The sequence below is a fragment of the Sphaerodactylus townsendi genome, linkage group LG16 (assembly GCF_021028975.2).
Source record: "Sphaerodactylus townsendi isolate TG3544 linkage group LG16, MPM_Stown_v2.3, whole genome shotgun sequence".
In the NCBI taxonomy this organism is placed as follows: domain Eukaryota; kingdom Metazoa; phylum Chordata; class Lepidosauria; order Squamata; family Sphaerodactylidae; genus Sphaerodactylus; species Sphaerodactylus townsendi.
The window spans coordinates 18,358,120-18,385,231 of record NC_059440.1 but is presented as its reverse complement, the minus strand read 5'-3'; the positions used below and the strand labels follow the sequence as shown (position 1 = coordinate 18,385,231).

General features: G+C 48.3%; 1 protein-coding gene across 2 annotated transcripts in view; it reads right to left on the bottom strand.

Annotated features, from left to right (window-relative positions):
- Positions 1-6,778: 6,778 nt before the first annotated feature.
- LIMK1 (LIM domain kinase 1) overlaps positions 6,779-27,112 on the bottom strand; it is a 33,546-nt gene continuing 13,212 nt past the window's right edge. For both annotated transcript variants that reach the window (XM_048519587.1, XM_048519588.1), the window contains 14 exons: positions 22,117-22,255; positions 21,547-21,656; positions 18,903-19,094; positions 18,093-18,198; positions 17,696-17,862; positions 14,973-15,156; positions 14,436-14,522; positions 13,844-13,975; positions 12,840-12,899; positions 11,577-11,642; positions 11,316-11,463; positions 9,910-9,965; positions 8,852-9,009; positions 6,779-8,083 (listed from right to left, as the gene is read on the bottom strand). In XM_048519587.1, the coding sequence (XP_048375544.1) occupies positions 7,921-8,083; positions 8,852-9,009; positions 9,910-9,965; positions 11,316-11,463; positions 11,577-11,642; positions 12,840-12,899; positions 13,844-13,975; positions 14,436-14,522; positions 14,973-15,156; positions 17,696-17,862; positions 18,093-18,198; positions 18,903-19,094; positions 21,547-21,656; positions 22,117-22,255 (1,768 nt within the window). In that variant the 3' untranslated portion in view covers positions 6,779-7,920. The remainder of the gene's footprint in view (positions 8,084-8,851; positions 9,010-9,909; positions 9,966-11,315; positions 11,464-11,576; positions 11,643-12,839; positions 12,900-13,843; positions 13,976-14,435; positions 14,523-14,972; positions 15,157-17,695; positions 17,863-18,092; positions 18,199-18,902; positions 19,095-21,546; positions 21,657-22,116; positions 22,256-27,112) is intronic.

Below are 27,112 nucleotides of genomic sequence, written 5' to 3'. Positions count from 1 at the left end.
CCAAAATGTTAAAACGGTAGCCAAGTGGTGTTCCTTTCACAGCTTAGGCGAGGTGCTTCCTGTGCATGCACGTATTTTCCTTGTTGTGCCAGGATATCAAAATGGCAGCCAGTTGCCGAACGAGCTTTCCCTCTCACAATGGGAAAGCTTTCTAGATGTCCAGAAACCTGTGTCGCACTCGGTTCTCTCTCGAGATAGTTCCATCCCAGCATGTGGCTATCTTCTCTTGGGCTTACGCTGCTGAGACTGCCTCAAACTTCACTGCCGGTTTTTCTTTCAAAGCTTGTCCAACAAAATTTACAGACTCCCTAAATAAGTCTATGACTTGTGATCGAAAGATACCAGTAGTAGAGAATGACACCATTTTTCGGTTGCTGCCAGGAGGGGGCAGCCAAATCCCAAAAGGATGCTAGGCCTGGCCTGTTCTTTTTAGAAGGGTACTCTTTGGCAACAGTGACGATGCAACTTCATCTCTGGCTGTATCTGCCCTTCTGACATGATTGGCATCCTCTGATACCTGTGAATGTCCTTCACCAGTCATGGGAACTTTCTTGGGCTAACTATTATGCTGATGCTTGTCTCAAGAGTTGTCTCTGTAAACTACAGATCTAATAAGGGGGCAGAATGAGTGGAAGCCCCCAACATGTGTAGGCAGCACGAATTGGGTGCCATATATGACCAAAGGTTTGCTTCCTGGTCGACAGGTGAACTCCAATCTAACCACAGAATGTCAATAAGAACACACTGGATCGGATCAGAACTTTCCAACAGTAGCAGCCAGATGCTGCGAGGAACCTCATGGGCAGGCTGTCTTGTATTGCCAGCATCTGGTCATCAGTTGTAGACTGTCTCTGAACACAGAGGCTCCATTTTCCTACTTGTCACTAATAGCCCTTCGTAGGTACCTGCTAGCTTCTATTAGTGCGTCTGATCCCTTTTCGAAAGCTGTCAGAGCTGGTATCTTTTGCAGCAAATGTTAATCCAGTGGTCTCTGGTTGGGGAAATAGGGTCCTGGGCTCCTTCTTTGGCATGCTTGGAACCAGGAGAACGTCTTTTTGAGCAACCACTAGGAAGTTATATGCTGAAGCCCGTGTGGAATGAATGCAGGTTTGTCATTTGGACTTGCAGTTGTGTCAGTATTTAGCTATTCTGGTATCAGCGCCTTGAATGCATTGAAGGATGTTGCCAACTGAAAACGGGTCCCAAAAGAAAACGGGTTGGCGTACTCCTTTTTCTTTGAGCAGGGACTTGATGTGGAAGTGAAGCTTTTGAGGGGAATGAATGCATCACCACCTGCTACGTGTCTGTGGACTAGGGATCTCCAACTTACAGCCCTCCAGATGTTCATGGACCATGGTTCCCATCAGCTCTGCCAGTTGGCCATGCTGGCAGGGGTTGATAGGAATCACAGTCGGGAGGCCCATAGGTAGGAGACCCCTGCTGTAGAAGAAGTTGCTGTTAAAGCTACAGGAGTATTTGTTAAAGCTACAGGAGCGAAGTGAAAAGCTGGGAACCCTAGCATAAGGGTCTGGCTCAAAATACTCCCTCTTTACTCTTCTTTTCTAAGTTGATCGCTGTTCCATTATTTATCATTATTATACTATATATATATATATTTGCTGTTCATATTGTTATTAATTATTATTAATATTATTATTAGTAGTATTATACTGCTACCTTTGGGCACTCAAGATTTACATGTCCAAGCACTTTCCTGCAGACAAGTCAGGCTTTTCCACATCTCAGTCTAAGGGTTTTTGGGTGTTTTTTGTTTTGGTTTTTTTTTGCAATTTGAACTGTGGCCGTTGAGAAACTTTCCACACTGAAAGTAGATTGAAAATGCATCATTCTGCATGTGCGAAAGGGGCCAAAGTGGAACGTCATGTTAACGGATGTTCATGGATGTGATCAGAAGATGCCCTCTGTGTCTTGATTCTTTCCCATTGTTCACGTTTCGTTTTGTGGTGGGTGCATGCACAACTGCCGAGGCAAAGTTCAGCCCATTATTCGTCTTATTTTTGGGGCGATGAACGTGTGAAATCTTTTAGGGGGAGGTGGAAGCCTTAGTAGGACATAACCAAGCTTGGCCCCTAAGGGGCATCCCAGATGCCAACTGGAATGTCGGAGGATTTATCCAGTAGTCTGAAACTGTGTTCAGATCTTTCAAATTGTGATTAGTAATCCTCTAATGACCTGACCTCTGGGTACTCTTTAGCAAGATTGGTCATAGGTTGGTCAAGATTGGTCAGGTGGCTAACAGAAGAGGTGTGAGGTATTCCGTGACGAGGGGCCATCTTGCATTCTTGAACAGGCCAAAAATGTTGTGTTCGCTCCTCATAGCTACCTGCTCTTCCCAATTGTGAGGCGCAGCGACAGTGCGGGGAACAGTTGGAGGAGGAGAACCTTAAAGAATGTTATTTTTTTAAACTGTTCCTTTTTTTTCAAATCTTGCTATTTTCTTACCAAAAAGATCCTATCTTTGTGCATTTGTTGGGGGAAATGATATTTATTGAAAGGCTGAACAATTCTAGGTTTGTACGTTCAGATGGCTCTAGTGGAAATATTTTTATCCTGCTAATAAATGTAGCTACTTTCAAGGACTGTGTGTGGTTTTGTAGACCTCTTTCTCCCAAAGCGGCAAAACATCCCTGCAGTGTGGCACATGAAACTCTCATTCCTGTTTCGCTGACTGGTACCTGTTTGCACGAGCATTTGCCAATTGAGTTGATCTGCAAAAATGCCCCCCCCCCAAAAAAACCACAATGAATGCAAGAGGTTGCCTTATGTGGGTCTCTGGTGCACTTTCACAGAGTTTGTTGAATGGAAACAGGCAAATGGTTGTTTGAACTGGTGTGTGTGTGTGTGTGGGGGGGAGGCTGAGCTGTTCGGCTTCAAGGGAGCTTTGGCAATGGGTGGGATGTATCAATAGCCAAAGCTGATCTAGGTTGAGAATCCTTAGATGCTGGCTCGATGTGGGGGGGGGGGGGCAGCTCCAAGTTGGGAAACACCTGGAGATTTGGGGGTGGAGCCTGAAAAGGGTGGAGTTTAGGGAGGGGGAGGGGCTTCCATTGAAATAGAATGCCATAGACTCCGCCCTCCCAAGCAGCCATTTTCTCCAGGGGAGGTGATCTCTGTCACTTGGAGATCAGTTGTCATAGTGGAAGATCTCCGGCCACCACCTGGAGGTTGGCAGCCCCAGGGATCCAGAATCCATCAGCTGGATCCTGCCAATCAAAACACAATCTGCCCTGGCCCCTAGTAAGTTTGCCTCTGAGACGGGCACACAGTGCTAACGTGTGAGCTGACACAGGCTTGGTTTGGTCACGAGGCGTCCTCCCTCTCTGGTTGTTTTTGATGGTTAATTTGTACTGGCCTAACCTGATCCCCCCGCGCCCCAGGGTAGTTACTAGAAGATACAAAGCCAAGAGAAAAAAGAAACCGGGCTGATCTCCACACTTCCAGAGCCCGTGGCTGTGCATTAAGGCATTGCCTGGGGCATTTGTAATATAGTGAAAATGGATGCTCTACAAAGGTGTTCCCCAAAGGAAAGCAGGCAGCTCAGACCACAATAGCGGAGTTTATGTTTGCTGATCTCCCTGGCTTCTGCCCCAGCTTGCCTGATGAAATCAGAGCTTCTCCTCTCCAGGTGGGCAGATCTCTGCTATCCCACCCCCAGGCAGTACAACGTCAGCAGCCACCACCAATTTGGGCAGACAGCTTGTGTTCGCACGGCCGCTTGTTTCTTTCCAGGAGCCGAGTTAAGACCAGGAGGTAATACTCCAGTTTCTTCCGCACAAGTCCGGGTCTTTTGTATGTACGCTGCAAGTGCATCCCCGCATGCGCAAACCTCTTGATTGGTCAAGAGCGGTGAGGAGGGAAAAATAAACCGCTTCTGCTCCCGTGGTGTTTGCACGGCAGCAGGGTCTCCCCAGGATATTTGAAAAAATCCTGGGCTAAAGGAAACATCGCAGGGCAACACCGGAGCAGGCCCGGTTTAGCACTGGGAACCATGCAGAAAACTTACATGAACCGAGGTATTTCACTTGCCCATCCTGGGATATTTGGACCATGTGGAACTGACCTAGGTTACCATAGGGCTGTAAAAAAACCCATTGTTCACCCCCGAAAGAAAGTGTCCAGAAACTGGAGTGCGTGGTGGAAGGACTTTATTGATTCCGCATGATTTTGTTTTACATCACAGTCATGAGAAAATCCTCCTTCCCACCTCCAGAGACGGCATCACCTTTCACTTGCAGGTCAAAGTGCATGTAGATGCTTCACAGTTTTAAATCCCCCCCCCCTCTTCCCTTCCCGACGTAATACTTCCCGTAAGCAGAACTGAGGCAGAGTGAGAAGCGTGGTAAACTCTGAAATCGCTGAGGCTGGCTGTATGAAAAAATAATACAATCTCTTCTCTCTAAATATGTTACAGAAAATCAACCTGGATGTGTACAAGCGTGAGATGTTCCGCACGCCCTCGAGAGGGTGGGCAGAAGATCCGCATTACTTGGGGGGGGGGAAACCCTCCTTGGATGCTGGAATTACCCGCAGCATCTGAGGAATTAGAAAGCACCTAGAGGAATGGAATGAATTGGGGGGGGGGATGTGGGATGGAGGAAGCTGTGGGCCTTGTGGCGTAACCCCCACAAGAGTGGGGATGTTTGTGAAGAAGGGCCCACAATCCTCGGCACACGACACTTAAGATGCACATAGAACAAAAAGGATCCAGACTGAAGACTGCAGCACAAATGCAGAAGCCAGGGACGGCCCAGGCGCTTTGGTGGAAAAAGCCGGACAGATTTTGGACACAGACACAAGAGACATTCAGACTAAGTTTTCTGCTGGCGGAAGGCTTTTTCTGTACTGAACTCGCCTGTCTCACCCTGTTCTATTGCAGCCTGCTGAAACCCCCCAAATGCTGTTCTGTGGAGACAGGAACCTCAGAAATGGCAGGAGAGGCAAATCAGAGATCTGAGACGGAATTCCCCTTCTGTTTGTGGAACATTTGGCCAGGCTCCAACCTAGCCCCAAAACAAAGAATGGAACATGTGCATCTCCCATTCCTATCAATGGGGCAGTTGCAGGACTTCCCAGCAAAGTATGACCCAGATGGGGTCAGATGCATTGCCTCTCCTGCTGCTGCCCTTACTGGTGTCTGGAATGCCCACCTCTGCCAGAGCCCTGCATGAAAGGAGACGGCTGGATGCTGGATTCACAGACGCTGCTGGCAGGATGCTGCACAAACTGCAGAACGAGAGTCCTGAACTCAGGGCCCAGACAGAAGACACATACATGCACAGCTGATGCTTTTGGCGGGTGCGCTGTCAGAGGCTTTGCGCACCATGCTTCAGAAATGTTGAACCTCATGGGAGGCACGCATGATGACGCACAGACTGCACAACTGCAGTAGGATGGCGCTGACATACACAGCCCTCTGCAGATCGGACACGAACAAGGTGACATTCACATTAGACAAGACCAGATGCAAATTTTTGCACGTGTTAGGCCATCTTTTTGAAGCCCAAAATGTGTTCGCTAAAGTTGGTTTCAAGAACTATTCTGTTGCAATAGGCCAAAGATCCGTCTAACTTAGCATGCTCTTTTCAACAAAGGCCAGTCAGATGGTTCCAAGGAGCCCAAAAGCAGGGCATGAAGGTTTGTCCCTAGCACGCGGATGCCAGAGGTGTACTGCCTTTGAACATGGAAGTTCCACTAGGCCATGATAGCAAAAATTTGAGTTCAAGAGTTGCTAAATACTGCCCAATTTTTGCTGATAAAAGGCTGGGATGCTAATAATGTCATATTCAGAAACAGTGGAAAAGTATGCTCTAAAGCCCACATCAATTGTAAAAAAAAAATTCATTTTCGTTAGCAAGATGGAGACTGGAACATTTGGTTTGGTAACCTTTTGTCAATTTGGTGTCCCAAATTACCTGGGTGTGAGGCTTTCAATCCATGTGGCCACCACTTTGTGTGTATTTTCCAGATTCCGTACACCCTGTGAGGTGGGTGGGGCTGAGAGAGCTCCAAAGAACTGTGACTAGCCCAAGGTCACCCAGCTGGCATGTGTTGGAGTGCACAAGCTAATGTGGCTCACCAGATAAGCCTCCACAGCTCATGTGGCAGAATGGGGAATCAAACCCAGTTCTCCAGATTAGACTGCACCTGCTCTTCACCACTACACCACGCTATCTCCCACAGAGGACAGACAACCAAGCACTCTGGTATCACTTCTTCAATTGGTGTGTGTGTGTAATGTCCCATCATGTCACAGTCAATGTACGGCAACCCCATAGGGTTTTCCAGACTAGGGACTAACAGGTGGCTTGCCATTGCTTTCCTTTGTATAGCGATCCTGGTATTCCTGGGTGGTCTCCCAACCAAATACTAACCAGGGCTAACCCCGCTTAGCTTCTGAAATCTGATGAGATCCGACTAGCCCGGCCCATCCAAGTCAGGTCCCTTGATAGGCAAGAAGTGATTTTTTTCATACAGGAAATATTACAGACACACAATCAAATGGTGCTCTGCAAAAAACTGTGCACTGCCGGATTAACCTGCGTGCAAAAACTGGTCCTGGGCTTCTACCTCTAATCCGAGAGGTTGTTGTGGGTTTTCCGGGCTGCGTGACCATGGTCTGGTAGATCTTGTTCCTAACGTTTCACCTGCGTCTGTGGCTGGCATCTTCAGAGGTGTATTATAGATGTGTACACCTCTGAAAATGCCAGCCACAGATGCAGGCGAAATGTTAGGAACAAGATCTACCGGACCACGGCCACACAGCCCGGAAAACCCACCCCAACCAGTTGAATCCGGCCGTGAAAGCCTTTGACAATACATCTAATCAGAGAAGCGTTTCCAGGATTTCCAATGACGTTGCCAGAACTCTCCCTGTGCTACATCCAGAAAACCAGACTCCAAGGGCTTAACCACACGGCAGACAACAAAACCCTACGCATCTAGAACCTTGTCGGGAGAAGGTGGCTTTGGAGGAGGGTAATTTGTAGCTGGGAAGAGAGGGAAGGAAATGGTTAAGCATTCTCCTCCCCGCATTAGGGTCCTCTCCACTCCAAATCCCTCCCTCAGGAAGCCAGTTTTCCATAGGTTTTTGGTACACACATTTGTGCAGTGTGCAATGTGCAGTTCCTATAATGGCTAGAACACAAAAGTGGGCTAGTGTAGTCAGAAAGATGTGTGCGCGCGCACACGCACACACACACACCACGCAAATTGGCAGATAGACAGAAGAGCAGAGGCCAGGCATGCTATGCGCTTGCATTTTCACAGACTTGACTGACACAGAGGACGATGACGTGGCGGGCCCAGCGAGCCCTGGTGTGCAGCAATGCAAGTTCACATAAACCCAAGGCACCACTTTCTAGGACGAGGATCAGTTACGGGGCAGAGAGGTGTGTGGCAGGGAGTGAGCCCCCAGGGCCACCCCCCGCCAGGTTGCGAGCAGCAGCTGGTCGGTGGCAGAAATGTGCATGCTCAGTGGAGTGTGCAAAGGCTTTTTTTTTGCGACCACAAAGCATGCAAAGGAGGATACCGGGGGTCTCCGTTGGGCCCTGCAGCAGCTTCAAGCCGCCCAGGAATGAGGAACACCCCCTTTCCTCTGCTGCGGGATTTGCATGGGAGAGTTGGATTTATTCACAGGAGTATTTACAAGTGCCCAAGATCCCCCCAACATGGTCTGTGCATGCCAGGCACAGAACCCCCCCTCCCCTCCCTAACACCCCTGGAAGGAAGCAGGGAGAGCCAGCTCCCAGTGACGCGGGTCCCCGCACACCTCTTCTGACTCGGAGACCAGCTCCAGCAGGTGACCCGCGCACCACTCGCGAAGGTCACTCGGCACGAGTGTGCTCCACCACGTGGATGGGGACGCAGGGGCTCAGTGCAGCACGTTGATCTCCGGCCCGCTCATTCGGATACTTCGGTGTGGACGGGCAGCCCCCCGTCGGCTCGGTGGTTCTTCTCCCAGAAGGCCCGGTCCATCTGCTCCAGCTGCGAACTCAACGGGAGGTGCATGGCCAGATGGATGCGGAGCGCCTCTAGCCACTGTTCCAACCGGGCGAAGGAGGGTCTGGCGAGGCAAAAGCAGAAGATGAGAACGGCCATGTAGGATCACGCCTGGCTCCCAGCTCATGCATTATTTGTTGGATTTGACAGCCTTGCATGCAACAGGCATGGGATTCTGGGAGAGCAAACATTCTAAAAGTGACAGTTGGAGGCTGTAGCTCTCTGACTGAGGAAAGATGTTGTTCAGTTTTATGTTAACTAAAGCTATGTAAAAGCCTCTGACTGAAAGTTTAATGCTGTAAAACTGTGCTGGTTATGGGTAACCAAATTATAGCCAAATGATGAACTGTAAATGTATTGACCGATAAGTGTTACTATGTTTATATATAGTTTGCTCTCAATATAAGCAAAGTTCTTTTGTTTATGATTTCTGAGGTAAAAAGCCCTTCGGGGGTGAGGCGGCTTATAAATCCCATAATAAATAAATAAATAATAAATAAAAAGGCTGGTCTTTACCAATATAACTATTCTTATTTAAAGTGGCACAAAAGCTACATTCTGCTCGTTATTCTGCTTACAGAATAATATATATAGCAGGTATGTGTGTGTTTGTGTGTACACACAAACAGACACCTGTTCACCTTCAGTATTCTGTCTCCATCAGTGGCCAGTCAGCTGGTTGTGGGAGGACCACCATTCTTCTTGTGGAAGGAGGAAGGCTTGCAATTGGTCTCAGTTGACTTGTGGCTGCAGGGGCCCACTTACTGCCTTCTCCCTCTTTCCCCAATCTATGGAGTATCCCCGCCCACTTTCTGTACACCTGCCCACTTACCGTTTCTCGTGATCCAAGTCGCAGCAGCAGACAGCGATAGGGAAGAAGCTGGGGGGACAGGTGGGAGGGCAATAGCGGTCCAGGAAGCCCCGCACGTTGAGGCCAAAGTCCAGGGTTCGTGGCAGGTAGTCAGGGTCTGCGCTGACCCTGCCAATTATCTGCAAAAAAGAAGGGGGAAACAATTAGAAACTCCTGCGGGGCCAGAGGCGTAGCAAGGGGGGAAAGTGCCCGGGGCACTGGTGCGTCCCCCGCCCCCATCCTGCCCTGGAATGCCCCCGCCACGCCCCCACAGGGGCACCTGCCCGGTGCGTCACGCACACCCCCGGAGCTACGCCTCTGCATGGGGCCCATCATGAGGATGCCAGGAAGCTGGCCCACAGCATGTAAGAGAGACCACTAGGGTTTGACATGTCTTGCCCATTAAGGAATCTCCAAAACTAGCCAGCACTAGCTGCATTGTGTATATCATAGTATCACACATTTAGAAAGTTTAACATGTTTCAAAATGTCAGAAGAGCTCTGTTGGATTGCAATAAAAAATATCTTTTTGGCCAGCATCTTGCTTGTCGTGATGGCTGGTAATACCTGATGCACCAGAAAGTACATATGCAGGGCATGGAGAAACTCAAATTCACCCGCCACTCGCCATTAGTATTCAAAGGTACACTGCTCCTGAATACAGAGGTTCCACTTGGTAAAGGGGCACTGATGGACCTCTTCTGCGCAAATTAAAGCAGTTTACAGAGCAGTTAATATTTCTCTCTTTCTCCCCCACTTCCTTGAGAAAGCAATTTCTGCAACTGTGTTCACAAAAGGACGTCCTGGTTGTGGCCTTAGTCGATACCTTACTGCAGCTCTCCAGGAAGTTAACAAGACAGATGGGAAAGGGAGTTTGCTCCAGCTTCTGGCCAGAACTTCCTTCGGAGGTTCCTCAAGACTCAAAAACCTAAGTGGCGTAACCACATCCCTGCCGTTTGCAAGCTAAGCAGTGACACAGTCCTTTCCCTGTTCCTGTTTGCTTCAAGGGAACTTGTGCAGGGATCTTTCTGAGCACTTGCCTCACACAAGATGATGCCGAAAGAGAAGACGTCCACCTTTTCGTCATAGCTCCTGCCTGCAAGGAAGGGGCAGAGTTGTCAGGTACCACGCGGGTTACTCAAAGAGCTTGGGCTTTTACACATTGTCAATAGGGCTGTGCATTCTCGTAAACCCGAATGGGAAATAAGCCTTGAAAACGGGGGCAATTAAACTGAACCAAATAAACAGATCCCCAAGATGCCGGTTTGGGGGCATTTTTTTGGGCCTGCTTCTGCCCGCTACCATTAAAGCACTCTCCCCATCTCTTCTCCCTTTCCTCCTCCCTGCCCTTGCAGAAGGAGGTGGCAGTGGGGAGGGCATTCATTTCTCCCCTCTGCCGCCTTCGAAGTCCATGTGAACTTAGAAAGCATCAAAAGAAGGGAGAGAACTGAATGTTGGGATCAGTGTAGCCACACAGACTTTGGAGTACAGTCAATCCACTTTTACCCCCCAAAGGCTAATGCCTTTGTCCCAAGACAATGATGATTTTAATTTTCAAATCTTTATAATGCAACGTAGATACAGAAATGCTTCCCTAATCTTTCACCAAAATAAATCATTCAAACGAACAACAGACTACAATGTTCACAATGCTAAGAAATCTTTTTGGTTGCCCAAGCCACAGTATGGCTGATGACTGTCAAATGTGTAAGTTGTTACGAATTTTTGTTTACACCACCAAAACGATTTCTTTGCATTGTAAACATTGCAGTCCTTTGTAAGTTCGAATGATTTATTTTGGTGAAAGATTAGGGAAAATTTTCTGTATCTACATTGCATTATGAAGATTTGAAAATTATCATGTCTTATGACAAGCACATTAGCCTTTTGGGTGTAAAAGTGGATAGTGCACCCACCCCATAATAATATTTTCAATATGGTGGAAACATAGATTTTGGAAGCGGTAGCAGAGAGAGCTGAAATATTTTGAGTTCGGCTTTAAAATGCAAAAAGTTTCGGGAAAGCCGAATAAAGCCGATACGAGAGATCAGCTTGTTTCGGCTTTTCCGAAAATTCCCCAGTCTTTTAAATCCAAACCCGAAAAATGTCGATAAAGAGGCGCACAGCCCTGATTCTCACTTCCTCATATCTCACTTCCTGGAGATTTAAATGGTGGAACCTTGAGAGGGTGAGGTTTGGGGAGAGGAGAGGAGAGGAGAGGAGAGAAGGAACCTCAGATGCCATTGATTCCATTTTCTCCAAGGGAACAGATCTCTGTAGTCTGTAGATCGGTTGTATCAGTGGGAGGTCTCCAGTTCCCGATGGGAGGTTGGCAACCGAACCCCTTGTATGTCTTTTTAAAAGTGGCCCTTTCCTCGTTGTGGATACCGATCCCCAGCCAACTCAGCCCGGACAGTATCCTGACACCCACTTCTGCTCAACTCACCGTTGATCATCTCGGGAGCCATCCAGTAGGGGTTCCCCACCACCGTGTACCGCTTCCTCCGGTCGGGTTTTTTCAAACTGGCCAGCTGGTTCTTCTCGTCTACCATGAGCCGAGCCAAGCCAAAATCTGCCACAACCACGTTTTTGTTCTGGGTAGAGGGAGATATAGAATACCTCTGACTTAATACTAGCGTGGCCGCAGACCGTTTCCAGGAAACTCGACAGTGCTTGGAGGTTGCCCCCAAATCTTGGCACTACCCACCTCTCGCACCAGACAGTTGTGTGTGTTGAGGTCCCTGTGGATAATGTTCATGGAGTGAAGATAAGCCTGCAGGGGTGGAGGAGAGTAAGACAGAAACACTCACTGTGGTTCCTCTTATGACGTTGTTTCTAAGAACATTTCCCATTTTACAGTTTATTTCAAAGATTAAAAAAATACAGTTGATTTCAAAAATAAAAGCAATAGAGGCTGAAGCCTTCTTGGAATTACATCTCCCCCTGCCCCTAGATTTGAGGGGGCTGGCAATTAGTATTCAGAGGAGAGGGACCTCAACACATTTTTGTAATTCTATTTTGCATGCTCTGGAGATAAGATGAGGCACTGAATGCCAGTTCTGGTGTTAAGCCTCCAGACTAGCTTTGAGGTTAGGAGACAGTCAGCATGGTGTGACCTTGGGCTAATCACAGTTCTTACAGAACTCTCTCGGCCCCACCTATCACGTTTTCCCCAAAATAAGACAGGGTCTTATATTAATTTTTGCCCCAAAATATGCGTTACGGCTTATTTTCAAGGGATGTCTTATATTTTGCACCCCCCACGTGACCAGATCAGCTGCGCTGGGGAATCTGTAACTAGGGCTTATTTTTGGAGTAGGGCTTATATTTCAAGCATCCTCCAAAAAGCCCGAAAAATCATGCTAGGGCTTATTTTCGAGGTAGATCTTATTTTTGGAGAAACAGGGTATCTCACAAGGAGTCTCTTGTGGGAACATAAGAACATGTGGGAACATAAGAACATAAGAACAAGCCAGCTGGATCAGACCAAAGTCCATCTAGTCCAGCTCTCTGCTACTCGCAGTGGCCCACCAGGTGCCTTTGGGAGCTCACATGTAGGATGTGAACACAATGGCCTTCTGCGGCTGTTGCTCCCGATCACCTGGTCTGTTAATTAAAAGGGAAGGAGTTTGTAAGCTGCGTTGAGAGTCCTTAAGTTGAGAAAAGTGTTGTATAAATCCAAACTCTCTTTCTCCTCCATCTTTGTTTTCATATGATTAAAATCAGTGGAATCCACACAGGATTATAAGACTGCAAGGATTGTCCTATAGTCTTGCTGAGTCAGACCAAGGCTCATGCCGTTATTTGCATCCATAGGTATACTGCCTCACTACAAGGAGGTTCCACTTGGCTATGAAGCCATTGATATACCTGTCTTTCCATCAATTCGTTAAATTTAAATCAACAGCCGCAAATGAAACAGAGCAAGGCAGCCTCTCGCAGGTTTGGGATGACTTCTTGGCACACTCACCATTCCTGAAGCAATGTCCTTGGCAAAGCTGACCCTCTGGCTCCAGGGATATTGGCTGTCCTGCAATGAAAGATGCTGGTGTGAACGAGGAGGAATCTAGGAAATACAAAGAGCTGCGAATCCTGGTAAGGTAGGGTATTTGTGTCCAGCTATTACACTTTTATTTCCCCTCTTTCCAAGAAATTCACAGTGATATACATGGCTCCTCCATTTTGGATGCAAAATAACCCTGCGTGGCAGACAGGGGCACAGCTGTGTAAAACAGAGCCTAGGGGAAGCCTAGTGGCTTATCCTGGGTGCTGCCCACCCCACAGTTGTGCCCCACCCCTGAACTCCCTGTGGAGTTCGGGGCAGGGGTGCAGTTGAACGCTGGCCAGCTCCAGAGCCAACAGTATAAAGCCAAGGCAGGGCTCGAGACTCGGCAAGGCACCAAGAACATTTGCGTACCACAGATTTATACAGATTTAACAGCTTGAGGCTGTGCCGTTCTGAGTGGGAAAGCTCTCTCAGTTCCATTCCCCGAACAACTATTCCCGGGATTCTTTTAAGAGAATCCACAAGAATTAAAATGGGATCAGGACGAGAAGTCTGAAGAATACACAGCCCGTATTCAACTCTCTGCAGGCTTTGTGGAGAGGGATTTCTTCTTCTTCTTTGCTTCATGCTTCTTATGCAACCCGCCAACACCCCCCCCCCCCAATATCATTCAGAGGGTCAACAGATCCTCAGGAACATTATAGTTTGCAAAATGAAGTCCTGTAGCAGGAAGAAGGAATTCTCAAAAATCACTACTCCCTCCCTGCCCCTGCTCTGCCAATTTGGTCAGCAGAACTGTGCAGTTGCATCCATGCCATTTTCTCCAAAGGTCAAAACAGTGACACCCGCCTGGAGAGCTCATCGCTCCAAGTCAGCACAAGAAGATCCCTTTCCTGTAAAATTCCTGCACCCGCCTCGACCAGCTAGGTCGAGTTGCTGCAAATAGAGAACGCCGCCTCCACTCTCACCATGTTCTTGATGGTTCCACGCAGCGTCCCTCCTTTGATGTATTCCGTGATGAAGTTCAGCCTTTTGTCCTTGTACAGAACCCCGATAAACCTCAGCACGTTGGGGTGCTCCAGGCACCGCATCACCTTCACCTGGGGACGAGAACACCCTGGGGTCAGCTATACGGTGGCAGCCATGAGGGACTGGCTGAGCTTCCACAAAAATGACGCAGTGACCAGTGGGGCAAAGAGTCCTCGAGGAGAAATCAGACAGAGGTGGATATATCACTTTAGGGCATATGGACCAACTTCCCTCCCATATCTCGAGCAGCAGCCTGAAGTGCGGTGATGTCATGGAAAGCAAGCCCTCAAACATGGCTGGAGCATAAGGGTAGTCACGGAATGTTTACATGCTGCACAAGCTCTGTGAGGGAAGTGAGAGGGCCGAAAAAGCTTGCATGTAGGAACCGCATGCTTTCAGCCAAAAGGAGGGCAGGGATGTGAAACTGGCTGGCATTGAGAAGCAGAGCGACCTGAAAGGATAGATCCCAGGGAACGGACAAGGCAGGGAGAGGAGCTGCTCTCCACAGCCTTCGCAGCACAATGCATTCACCTCCTTGAGGAATGTCCTCTGGGTCTCTTCATCGAAACGGATCAACTCCTTCATGACCATCACCTCTCCAGTTTCCCGGTGAGTCACCTGTCAAAGGAAGGGGATATTGCTGAGTGGCTGAGTGATGAGGGCCTTGCCAGTATTCTCATAGTCAAAGGAGATACGTTCCTGGCTGCGCCCAGAAATTCCACCCTTCTCCAAAACTGGTTCAAGTGGAAGGAAAGAAAACTCACACAGCTTGCTCTGTCCTGGGCTATCAGCTCCAGTTGTGTCAGTGGCCGCCATTTCCCCTGTCTGACACTGAATGTCCTCTTTACAGACTTTTCTAGTGAGGAAGGGGCCTTGGGCTATACATGGACCAGATTTCAGCTTTCCGGCTGTTGTGGACGCGCATCAGCCACTGCGGAGCCTATTTCATTTCCCCTCCCCTCATTCCAAAGAGGATATGGCTCATTTACAGACTACAGACTGCAGCAGCTCAGGGCGAGAATGTCCCACCTGCCGGGTTCCTAGCTGGACAGAGGCCCACAGTGGTACCTTGATGGCCTGCCCAAAGCAGCCTTTGCCCAGGACTTCGCCGTGGATGAGATCCGAGGGGCGGAAAATGCGGTGAGGTCGCGAGACGACACGCAGCGATTCCGAGCGGCCGATGTCCTTCTGCTGGGAGGCGGGAGAGTTCAGAGAGCTGGAGCAGGGAGACTTGTCGATGCTGCAGCTGCGCCTGTTTGGAGAAGGGATGGAGGCTGCATGTTCTGCTCTCCGCATGAGCGGCCCTTCCGAACAACACACATAAAACGTTTCCAGGCAGGGAACAAAACGTTCCTTCCATGGAGTTCCACTTGGTTTTTCAGCCCAAAACGTTGTATTTCTAGCCTGAAAATGTTTCGTTTGCATGCCGTTTCCCAGCGATTCTTGAAAACATTTTCACTTGCTGTGTGATCTCTATAAAATGTTTCCTCTCTGCAGTCTCTGAATTTCCTCATCAGTACCATTTTCTGAGCTCGTGCCAGCTGTTTTGCACTGTATTTCCATTAGTATTGTTAAATATTTCAGGGGGTCGTGTCTGTGTAGCTATGCGGACACGACTCCTAGAGAATCGCAGCACGACGCTTTGAAGCTTCATAGCTACGAATCTAAGAAGAAGTCTAAAAAACCAGAACAACCACAAAATGGCAGCCAGAAAGCATTTTCAAGTGGATGAGTGCAGACAAACAGAGGGTTTGGAAAATATTTTGAAAATGTTTTCAGAGGCTTGCGTGGAAAGTGCCAATGTGTAGAAGTAACAGCCATAGAGGCGCAAAGGCCAGGCCATTCAAGTTCAAGGCAGAATTATCAAGAACTGGCCAGACTGCACATGTATGTGTCAGCTGCTTTACACAGCACTCTGTACATGGGCAGATGCCTCACACAGAACTCTGTACATGGCCAGAGGGCTCTCCTGAAGTCCATACAGCATCATGTGCAAGGCAAGAAAGCTCTCCTGGATTCTTCTGCTCCAAGAGAACATGTAATGTGTTTCAAGCTACCACATTCTTCTGTGGTGGGGAATTCTGGGCAGCTGTTTCAGGCAAGGTTAGGCGAGGCTGAGGGTGGGGGGAGAAGAAGTGTGTTTGGATTTATATCCCCCCTTTCTCTCCTGTAGGAGACTCAAAGGGGCTTACAATCTCCTTGCCCTTCCCCCCTCACAACAAACACCCTGTGAGGTGGGTGGGGCTGAGAGAGCTCCGAGAAGCTGTGACTAGCCCAAGGTCACCCAGCTGGCGTGTGTGGGAGTGCACAGGCTAATCTGAATTCCCCAGATAAGCCTCCACAACTCAAGCGGCAGAGCTGGGAATCAAACCCGGTTCCTCCAGATCAGAGTGCATCTGCTTTTAGCCACTGCTCTTAGCCACTATGCCACTGCTGCTCCTTTCCACATATGCAGAATACTGCAATTTCAATCCACTTTCAATCCACTTGCAAACAATTGTGAAAGTGGATTGGAAGTGCATTATTCTGCATGTGAGGAAGGGGCTGAAGAGGCGCATGCTGGAGTACTCATGAATAAAAACCCTGATCATCCATCAGTGTACATCTCCGTGCTTTATGGGAAATGCTGCCCCCATTAGCTTCCCCTCACATCCATTATGAATGATAAAGGTTTTAGGGAGGGGGGTTGCGAGAGGGGAGGGGCCACGGCTCAGGGGCAGAGCGGCTGCTTTGCGTGCAGAAAGGCCCAGATTCAATTCCCAGCAACAACTCCAGTGAAAAGATCTGAGCCCGGCAATGACTCTTCTCTGTCGGGAACTCTAGAGCAGGGGTCTGCAACCTGCGGCTCTCCAGATGTTCATGAACTACAATTCCCATCAGCCCCTGCCAGCACGGCCAATTGGCCATGAACATCTGGAGAGCCACAGGTTGCAGATCCCTGCTCTAGAGAGTTGCTGCCAGTCAGAAAATGGAGGGAACTCTCTGTCTGGCTTGCTATAAGGCTACTGTCTATGAAGCAACTGGATGGAGAGAACCTGCTTGCTGTGACTCACAACCTGAGAAGGTGGGTTCACCCACCTGCTCTGGAGGATGAACTCTAGGCATTAGGCCCTGCTAAATTCTCTCCTCTTCCCAAACTCCACGCTTCTCCCCCAAAATCTCCAGGACTTTTACAACACTGATTTGGCAACCATAGTTGTAGCACATGTTCACAACAAGAAGATGAGAAATTGAGGAAAACTTGGACAACTGTGGCCAAATTGGCTCTAGAGCTGTGGTGGCGAACCTTTGGCACTCCAGATGTTATGGACTACAATTCCCATCAGCCAATTGGCCATGCTGGCAGGGGCTGATGGGAATTGTAGTCCATAACATCTGGAGTGCCAAAGGTTCGCCACCACGGCTCTAGAGGGTAGCCATTTGGGGTTGCAGTCGAATATCTAGATACAAGTCCAGTAGCACCTTAGAGAACAAGATTTTGGGGGTATGATCTTTCAAACGTCAAAGCTTCCTTCGACAGATACCTGACACAGGGAATTTGACTCTCGAAAGTTCACCCCATCCACCATAATGGTTGGCCTCTAAGGTGCCACTGGACTTAAATCTAGCTGTAACAAATTGTCTATTACTCCTTTTGCTTCCTGCCCACATTTGCTAAAAAAAGAATGAATTGTTCTTGGTCTACCTCGCTCTCCTCAGAGAAAAGGAGTAGTGGGGGAAGACACAGGTCTCCCTGCCCCGAGATGTTTGCCTGCCTGTCCCTCCCACACCACCTTACAAAGAAGACTTACATGACAGCATGTTGGCGAATGGCTGTGGGTTCCGGGCAGGGCGTGCGGCTGGGTGAGCGGAGGGGGCTGCGCAGCTCTGAGAGGGGGCTGCTCTCCAGCATCTCATGGGGATCGTGTTCAATGGTCAGCTGCAGCAGGCGGCTGGTCTCTTGGATCAACAAATCGATCTGCAAGGTACAGTGGGCAGGTGATCAAGCTAGCGTTTTCCTCAGGACCGGAGCGAGGGGGAACGGTGTCTGGGGCAAGCGTGCGCCCTGCGCTTCTGCCACACCCCCGCCTGCCCTGGAACGTCCCCATCACACATCCCCTTGCCTCCTTGGCGCTGCGCCACTGGTTTTCCTGCTGGGTGTTAGCCCAAGTATGAAACGCTATGAGAAGCGTAGAGCTGGAAGATCACCTCGTCCAGGGGGACATGCCGGATGGGCGTGCCGTTGATCTCCAGGATGCGGTCGCCAACATGGATGGAGTTCTTCATATCAGGGCTTATACAGTCTGGGTCCAACCTGTAGTGGGGAAAAAAGTGGAAAACAGTTATCCATTCTGCTTACACGAATATTCCTTAAACCCAGTCCTGGGAGACTGACTTATGTTCCACAGCTCACGATGCAAGGCAAGGGAGAAACCAAGGCCCCTTCCTCACATGCCGAATAATGCACTTTCAATCCACTTTCGCAATTGTTTGCAAGTGATTTTGCTATTCCGCACAGGAAAATCCAGCTGCCAAGTGCATTGAAAGCGGATTGAAAGTGCATTATTCGGCATGTGCAGAAGGGGCCTAAGAGTCGACATGCCACTGTACATATTTTGGGCTTAATAGCTGACAAGCATCGGTGGACTTTTTCTAGCATTTGATTGATATGACAGTGTTTAGCATTGATAACTGAAAAGGGGTTATGCTGGAAGCAGATCAAAACCATCAGCAGGTGCCAGTAAGAAAGGTGCGAATTGCTAAGGTCACCTATCTGATTTCACACTCCAGATTTGAAACCTGTGCCTGTGAAGCTGGATGGTTTGGGTGAATTTAAAATAAATGCCGATTTTGCCTTTGCCTCAAATAAGAGCAAATATTTCTTAAGCGCGATTCTGTCCAACAGTCTGGTTTCACTGGTTCTGATAATACCCTCACAGTCTGATGAGGTAGATGGTCTAGGATGCTCCACTTCTCCCAGACAAGAAGACCAACTGCAGCCCCACGAAGGGTACTTACTCTCGGACACGCACGGTGTGGGGGTGCTCTGAGCCGCCATGCTGGTCAATCGACACAGAAAAGCCACGCCTCCCATCGGTACAGGCTGGAATGGACACAAGGGTGACCGTGTGCGGGATCCGGGTTCCTGGAGACTCTGGAAGCAGCTGGTCCATCACTGGCGTCACCACCATCTGGTAGTAACATTGCCCACTACAGGAAGAAAGGAGGGGGGGGGGAGCTATGGTGGTCACGTCCAAACACCATGCTGGGATGCTTGGTTGCACCTTGATAGTTCCATGAGCATCATGTGAGAAACAAAACTGTTTTGATCATCATGAACCATAGACGTGTCCCCTCTGATAGTAGTAAACTTAGCAGTGTCTCTGAGAGTAACAGGAGCAGTAGGGGATGATTGCCTGCATCTCTGCAGGACTCACTGTTCGGGGAGTGTTGCTTTTAATGTCTTTCCAACTGAAATCAAGAGAAAAACAGTATGCCAACTGACAGGACGAGTCAGTGTTCGTTGTCAAAATTAGATGGGGTGCGTGTTGCAGTTGTTTAATGCAGTGGAAGCACCTGAGACTAAAGGCATGTCCACCCCTTAACACTATCGCAGAAGAAGAGTTTGGATTTATACCCCACGTTTCTCTCCTGTAAGGAGACTCGTTGTGTTTTAAAACACAATGGGGTATCTGATGGGCTTCCAACAAACCACTCCACTTAATGCTAGTTTCCTTTATGGGTAATGTCTGGAGGAAATGGATAGGGAGGGGTTTCTCACTGTTCCACAATGCTACGAGAAGAAGAATATTCAAGAAGGATTTTGACAAGCTGGAACAGGGCAACCAAAAATGGTAAAAGGTCTGGAATACATGCCCTATGAGGAGAGACTTGGGGAGCTGGGGATGTTTAGAGAAGAGGTGACATGATAGCCATGTTTAGATATTTGAAGGGATGTCATGTTGGTGAGGGGGCAAGCTTGTTTTCCGCAGCTCCAGAGACTAGGACCAGGAGTGATGGGTTCAAGGTGAAGGAAAAGAGATTCCACCTAAACATCAGGAAAAACTTCCTGACTGTCAGGGCTGTTCGACAGTGGAATGCACTACCTTGGAGTGTGGTGGAGTCTCCTTCTTTGGAGGTTTTTATACCAGTTTCTCTCCTGTAAGGAAACTCAGAGAACCTCACAAACTCCTTTCCCTTCATCTCCCCATAACAGACACCTGGCGGGGATGAGAGAGTTCTGAGAGAACCAAGATCACCCAGCAGGAATGCAGGAGCGGGGAAACAAATCTGGTAAGAGCCGGCCGCTCCTGTGGAGGAGTGGGGAATCAAACCTGGTTCTCCAGATTAGAGCGCATCTCCTCTTGACCGCTACGCCACACTGGCTCGTAGGACTCTTACTGGATTGGCTGATCCGAAGGGGACCTGCATTTCAGCATGAGTCACTGTTCTGGGAGTGCTGCTTTTAAGGTCTGACCAATTGTCATTGAGAGGAAACGTTATGCCAAGTGATAGAAAGAGTCAGTGTTCATTGACAAAATTAGATGGGCTGTGAGTCACACTTGGCTGATGCAATGAAGGCATTTGGGACTTAAGGCATTGCAAGGACTCTTGCTGGACAGGCTGTTGCAGAGCGCCTCCTTCTAGGAGCTTTGACTCTCACTTGGCTTTAAAAATTGACTGGAGGTCCCCAGCCAGCCTGATCTCATCAGATTTCAGAAGCGAAGCAGTGTTAGCCCTGGTAAATATTTAGATGGGAGACCACCAAGGGATTCCAGGGTCGCTATGCAGAGGCAGGCAATGGCAAAACTCAGATTTTGCACCGGGTTACATTTTCACTAGATACGCCTCTGCACGGTCCCAAGTCAAATCCAATTCCTCGTCCCTGCTTTTTAATGCTGAAAAGCACAGGGAAAGATCCAATTGCTCAAACACTTGAGATCTGTGCAGTTCATACTGACAACTGAAGAGATAGAAAAAGTGCAGAGAAGGGCAACAAGGATGATTGAAGGACTAGAACGCCTTCCTTATGAGGAGAGGCTGCAGCATTTGGGACTCTTTAGTTTGGAGAGGAGACGTCTGAGGGGGGATATGATTGAAGTCTATAAAATTATGCATGGGGTAGAAAATGTTGACAGAGATAAATTTTTCTCTCTTTCTCACAATACTAGAACCAGGGGGCATCCATTGAAAATGCTGGGGGGGGGGGGGAATTAGGACTAATAAAAGGAAACACTTCTTCACGCAACGTGTGATTGGTGTTTGGAATATGCTGCCACAGGAGGTGGTGATGGCTACTAAGCTGGATAGCTTTAAAAGGGGCTTGGACAGATTTATGGAGAAGTCGATTTATGGCTACCAATCTTGATCCTCTTTGATCTGAGATTGCAAATGCCTTAACAGACCAGGTGATCGGGAGCAACAGCCGCAGAAGGCCATTGCGTTCACATCCTGCACGTGAGATCCCAAAGGCACCTGGTGGGCCACTGCGAGTAGCAGAGAGCTGGACTAGATGGACTCTGGTCTGATCCAGCTGGCTTGTTCTTATGTTCTTATGTTCTAACCCTTATAGTAAAAACTAGCCAGCTGGGTCTCTCTGCCCCCAAACCAGAAAGGTCTAAAGGGCCTCTCTGACATCATCCCATGAGCATTTCCCCCTCACCAGTAGAGTTTGGAGCGTTCCACCAAGGCATACGTATCTCCATCACCAATGAACGTCTGGCAGTTTAGGCAGCTGAAACACTCTGGGTGGTACTTCTGATCTCCGGCCACCTGGAAAGGAAAACAGGCAGATGTGATGGGGCTCTTTCCGGACTGTACCAATGCAGTGATGGAGAGAGGTGGGAACTCGCTGGTTTAAATGCTCTCCTGTGCAAAAAAATCCCCCCAACTGTATAACACTAGCCTGCCAGCAAAAGGCGGCATTACTTTATTTAAACAGGAATGGGTGGGTGGGTGGGATTCAAGCTTTTAAACCTCCCCCCCTGCAGTGTGAAGTGTCCCAATCTGGCAATATCACCACTTCTGGTCCTCTTAATCATACGCTTAAGCCTCAGTCCCGAGCAGTGTCCCTCTACCCCTAACCACTCCACAGATCAACACAGGGAGTCAGGGCCACACACACAGGGCAACTGTACCAAAAAGTGCATACGCAACTCAGGCAAGCGAGCCAAGTCACATGACCGAGCATGCTTGGGAAGACGCTCTCCCGCCCTCTTTCAGAGACACATACCATGATGAGCCCTTTGGCGATCTGTTCCGAGCAGCCGTGGCACAGCTCTCCAAAGAGCGCCCAGTAGTCTTTTTTGCAGTAGAGGCGACCATCTTTTTCATAGTACTGATGCGAGAGTGAGGCTCCACATTCGCAGCACCTGCAGGCGCACCATCGGAGAGAAAGACAGAGAAAGAGGTCAATTTCTAGGACCCTCGATGGAGTACGGGGGCCCTCTGCTCCATAGGCCAGAGAGACAGACAACACCAACTCTTCCAAAGCTGCTGCCTAAGGAATATTCACACTGACTTGGACCAATCTAGCACCATGTTTTGCCTGGCCAAATTGTTTACATGGCCACAGAATGACCATAGTAGGTTTCAAACAGCTTTATTTATAACTAACAATATGAACTATTAAATAATGAACAGCGAATAGAAACTCTATGCTTGGACTCCTCCGGGACTCAGTCCCAACTGAGCCAGTGTAGTGTAGTGGTTAAAAGCAGTCAGTGTGGTATAGTGGTTAAGAGCAGGTGGGGTCTAATCTGGAGAACCAAGTTTGATTCCCCACTCCTCCACCTGAGTGGCAGGGTCTCTGAAGGTGCCAGTCACAGATTTGGGCAAAACGTTAGGAGATAGAAACTCCAGAAAATGAAATACTTTGAACCCTAAAAGTGTTACATTAATGCTACGTATTACTCATTAGCCACTATTATTGTCATTATCCTCATCATTACATATATATGGACACAAGAAGAGTATGGCTGGATCAGACTAAAGGTCCACTTAGTTCAGAATATTGTTTATGGCAGCGACCAGCCAGACACCCCTGAAGGCCTTCAAGAAGAGTACAGAGGTTGTAGCCCCCTAATTGTTGGCCCTTCAGCAACTGGTTTTCAGAGGTACACTGCCCCTGAGCATGGAGGTTCCATTTGGTCATCAGGTCCGGTAGCTGTCAATAAATACTTTGATGGATGATAGGTCTAATTCAAAGCTGTCAAATCAGCAGCTGCCACCACAACTTGCGCTCATGAGTTCCGTAAGTTAATTCCACCTTCTACTCATTCCTGGATCTTCTGCTTTTCAGCTTCAATGAATGACCCTGAGTTCCGGTATGACAAAACGGAACAAGAAGATTTGTTGCTCCACTTTCTTCAGTCCATTCTTAATTTCCTAACCCTCGCCCATGTCACTCCTGAATCATCATTCAGCTGAAAAGCCCCCGGCTCTTCACGCCGTCACTGAAAGGAAAGTGTCTCAATTTCTACTGGCAATGAACAGGGGAAAGCCATGACGCAAAGGTGCAGGACTCTACATTCGTCTGTCATGTCTGGATCCACCTGAACAGGGGGTGAGGGAAGCCACCGCGGGGGTTTCCCCCCAGCCCTGCCTCAAGAGCATTTCCTGGCTTACAAACGTCTGGAGGTTTATCTGGGTAATTGCAGTGGAATCCTCTTGATTTCCAAACAGAGGAAAGCGGAACACCCCTCCCGCACATCGCTTGTCAGTCAGACTAGTGAGAAAGTCCTCACCCCCTCCAAAACAATGTGATCCCAAGGACAGTGGCATGAACCACTTTTCCTGAAATGGCACAATCAATATTGGATACCCGCAGGCATTAGCGGAGGCTTGTGGGAATCCAGTGTTTTGCAGAACTCCCTCCCAGTTGCCTGGTGTGTTTATACCTCTTCTGATATACGGGGAAGGACATCAGATGAGTCCTTGCTGAGACCTGTCTTGGCAAAATACTAGAAATCGGAGCAACTCCCTTCTATTGAAGAATGGAGAAATAAAGTTCAGCAGCTATATGTAATGGACACACCAGATGAGAACATGACCATCGGAAACTTATGGACTCAACTGGAAGCTGTGAACTAAATATATTTCTAATTTACGACGTAAATATCTCACTGGTCAAATATTAAATGAAGATCTGATTAGACTTTTATTATGGAGTGAAGAAACATTCTGTTAATTAAAAAAATAATACATAAAGTGTTATGTAGCTGAAGGAGAAGTCCATTAAAATAAGGAAACAGCAAGTGATAAAAGAGAAGAAATATAGGTGATAAGAAGAGGAAGAGTTTGGATTTATATCCCCCCTTTCTCTCCTGTAAGGAGACTCAAAGTGGCTTACAATCTCCTTTCCTTCCCCGTCCCCAGCAACAGCCCCTAACACCCTGTGAGGTGGGTGGAGCTGAGAGAGCTCCGAAGAACTGTGACTAGCCCAAGGTCACCCAGCTGGCGGGTATTGGAGTGCACAAGCTAATCTAGTTCCCCAGATAAGCCTCCACAGCTCAAGTGGCTGAGCGGGGAATCAAACCCAGTTCTCCAGATTAGTGTGCACCTGCTCTTAATCACTATATCACTGCTGTATATTAATATATATTAATATACTTTAATGTATATTAACATATGTAATTTTCCTTTTGGCTGAATTGAACTTTTTTTGTATTTGTGTTTTAAATTAATGTTTGTTTTATTTGAATTAAATAAAGTTTTTTTTTTTAAAAAAAGATGAGTCCTAGCTGGATCAGACTGAGGTCTGTACTAGATCAACATTCAGCTTCTGACAACGTATAGTCAAATGCTCTAAAAGGAAAACCACAAACTGGGCAGGAAGACAGCAGTCTTCTCCTGATAACTGCTCCCCGCCTCTGGCCCTTCAGAGGAACCACTGCCTGGGGCAAGCCGCTACGGCTAGACCAAAAAAGGAAGCCCTGCTTCAAACAAACATATTATTAACTGGAGGAATTCACTGCCACAGAATGTTGTGGTGGCCACTATCTCTAAAGGGTTTCAATCATGTTTATGGAGGTCAAGTCCAGGAGGTCTAAGTGGAGCTTTCATGTTTAGGGTCAATAAGAAGAGAAGAAGAAGAATTTGTATTTATACCCCCCATTTCTCTCCTGTAAGGAGACTCAAGGTGGCTTACAAGCTTCTTTCCCTTCCTCTCCCCACGATGGACACATTGTGAGGTAGGTGGGGCTGAGAGAGTTCTGAAGAACTGTGACTAGCCCAAGGTCACCCAGCAGGAATTTAGGAGTGTGGAAACATATCTGGTTCACCAGATAAGCCTCTGCCACTCAGGTGGAGGAGTAGGGAATCAAACCCAGTTCTCCAGATTAGAATCCATCTGCTCTTAACCACTACACCATGCTGGCTCAATAAGTGTCTGGAAACCAGAAGCTGGGCATAAGGAACAGAGGCGAGGTGTGGCCCTTCTGCCCTGCTCACAAGGAGGCTGCCTGGGAGGAAGCAGAAACATCTTGGCTAACCGCTGGCGGGCGGGGGGGGGGGGGGTCTCCAAAGGAGAAGCAAAATGACACGATAGATTCGCTTCCTGCTGGGAGACGGCTTGTTGTGAAGACACTGTTTATCCTCCCACGCCATGTGATCCGGTGTCGGAGCCACGCCAATGAACTCAGCTTCCTGGGTCATCTCCTGATGGGAAGCTTTAAGTCACCAGGATGCAAAGGCCATGGGGGTGAAGTTCAGGATTTTAAAATATATATATATATTGATGTCAAGGGAGCAGAGGCCGCGTCTACACTACAAATGTAAACTGGTTTAGCCACTCTAACTGCCAACACAGAACCTTTGGAATGATAGTCTTTAAGGGCGTTACTGGATAAACTTTTGGGGATGGGGCTGTAGCTGAGCAGTGGAAAATCTACTTTGGAGAGCAGCTGCCGGTCAGAGCAGGAAGCACAGACCTTGACAAATCAACTGTCCAGTTTGGGAAAAACTAGTTTAATCTGTACATTTGTCCAGACAGAGTAAAACTTGTTTAATTGTGGCAAGGTGTTACGGGTGGTATTGTGCCCCAGCGGCTTTGTTTTTGGAAAATAATTTATGGAAGTAAACCCTGTGAATCTATCAAACCCACCATCCCTTCAAAGAAGAGTTTGGATTTATACCCCACCTTTCTCTCCTGCAAGGAGACTCAAGGTGGCTTACAAGTTCCTTTCCCTTCCTCTCTCCACAACAGACACCTTTTGAGGGAGGTGGGGCTGAGAGATCTCTGAGAGAACTGTGTCTAGCCCAAGGTCACCCAGCGGGAACGCAGGAGTGCGGAAACACATCTGGTTTACCAAATAAGCCTCCACCACTCAGGTGGGGGAGTGGGGAATCAAATTTGGTTCTTTAGATTAGAATCCCCTGCTCTTAACCACTACACCATGCTGGCTCTCTCAAAGAGCTCAGGGTGGCGTACATGGTCCTCCCCCCTTCCCGTTAATGTTCACAACACTCCTGTGAGGTAGGTTGAGCTGAGAATGTATGGCTGGCCCAAGGTCACCCAGTCAGCCCCGCTGCAGCACTTGAAACTGGCTCTTCCCAGTCCTAGTCTGACACTCTACCCACTACAGCACACTGCCTCATCCTGTAGAAAGCTAAGTGTGATCTAGGAAGTTGGGTGGGCATAAAGTGCTATCAAGTCACAGCTGATTTACAGCAACCCTGTCAGGTTTTCTCAGCAAGAGACATTCAGGGGCAGTTTGTCGTTGCCTGCCTCTGTAGGGGCTGAGAGAGTTCTGAGAGAACTGGGGCTGGTCCCAGGCCACTCAGCTGGCTTCGTGTGGAGCAGTGGGGAATCGAACCTGCTTCTCCAAATTAGAGCTCACCACTTTGAACCACTACATCATGCAATTTCTCTCTAGAAAGTTAGGGAGGTTTTAAGGAAATCAAAAAATGCACATTTACCTCAGAGGCGCGACGACACAGTGCAGCAAATTTTGTTCCCCCCGGCAGTGAGGAGAAGTTACCCGATCATTAAGGGTCTGATGAAGATGGATTTTATTCTTTGGAACACTCTGAATTCTGCTGGGTTGGTTATTTACAAAGCACTGGGTGTCCGCCCCCCCCCTCGCCCCCGAATTATCCTGACTCATCTAGTACCTTTGCAGATCTGTGCAATCTAATATTTTCAAAAACATTTTGCAACCAGACCCTGTCCTGACGTCAGCTGCTTTGGTCTTAGTGCTCTTAACTGATTGAAGATTATTTCACATCAG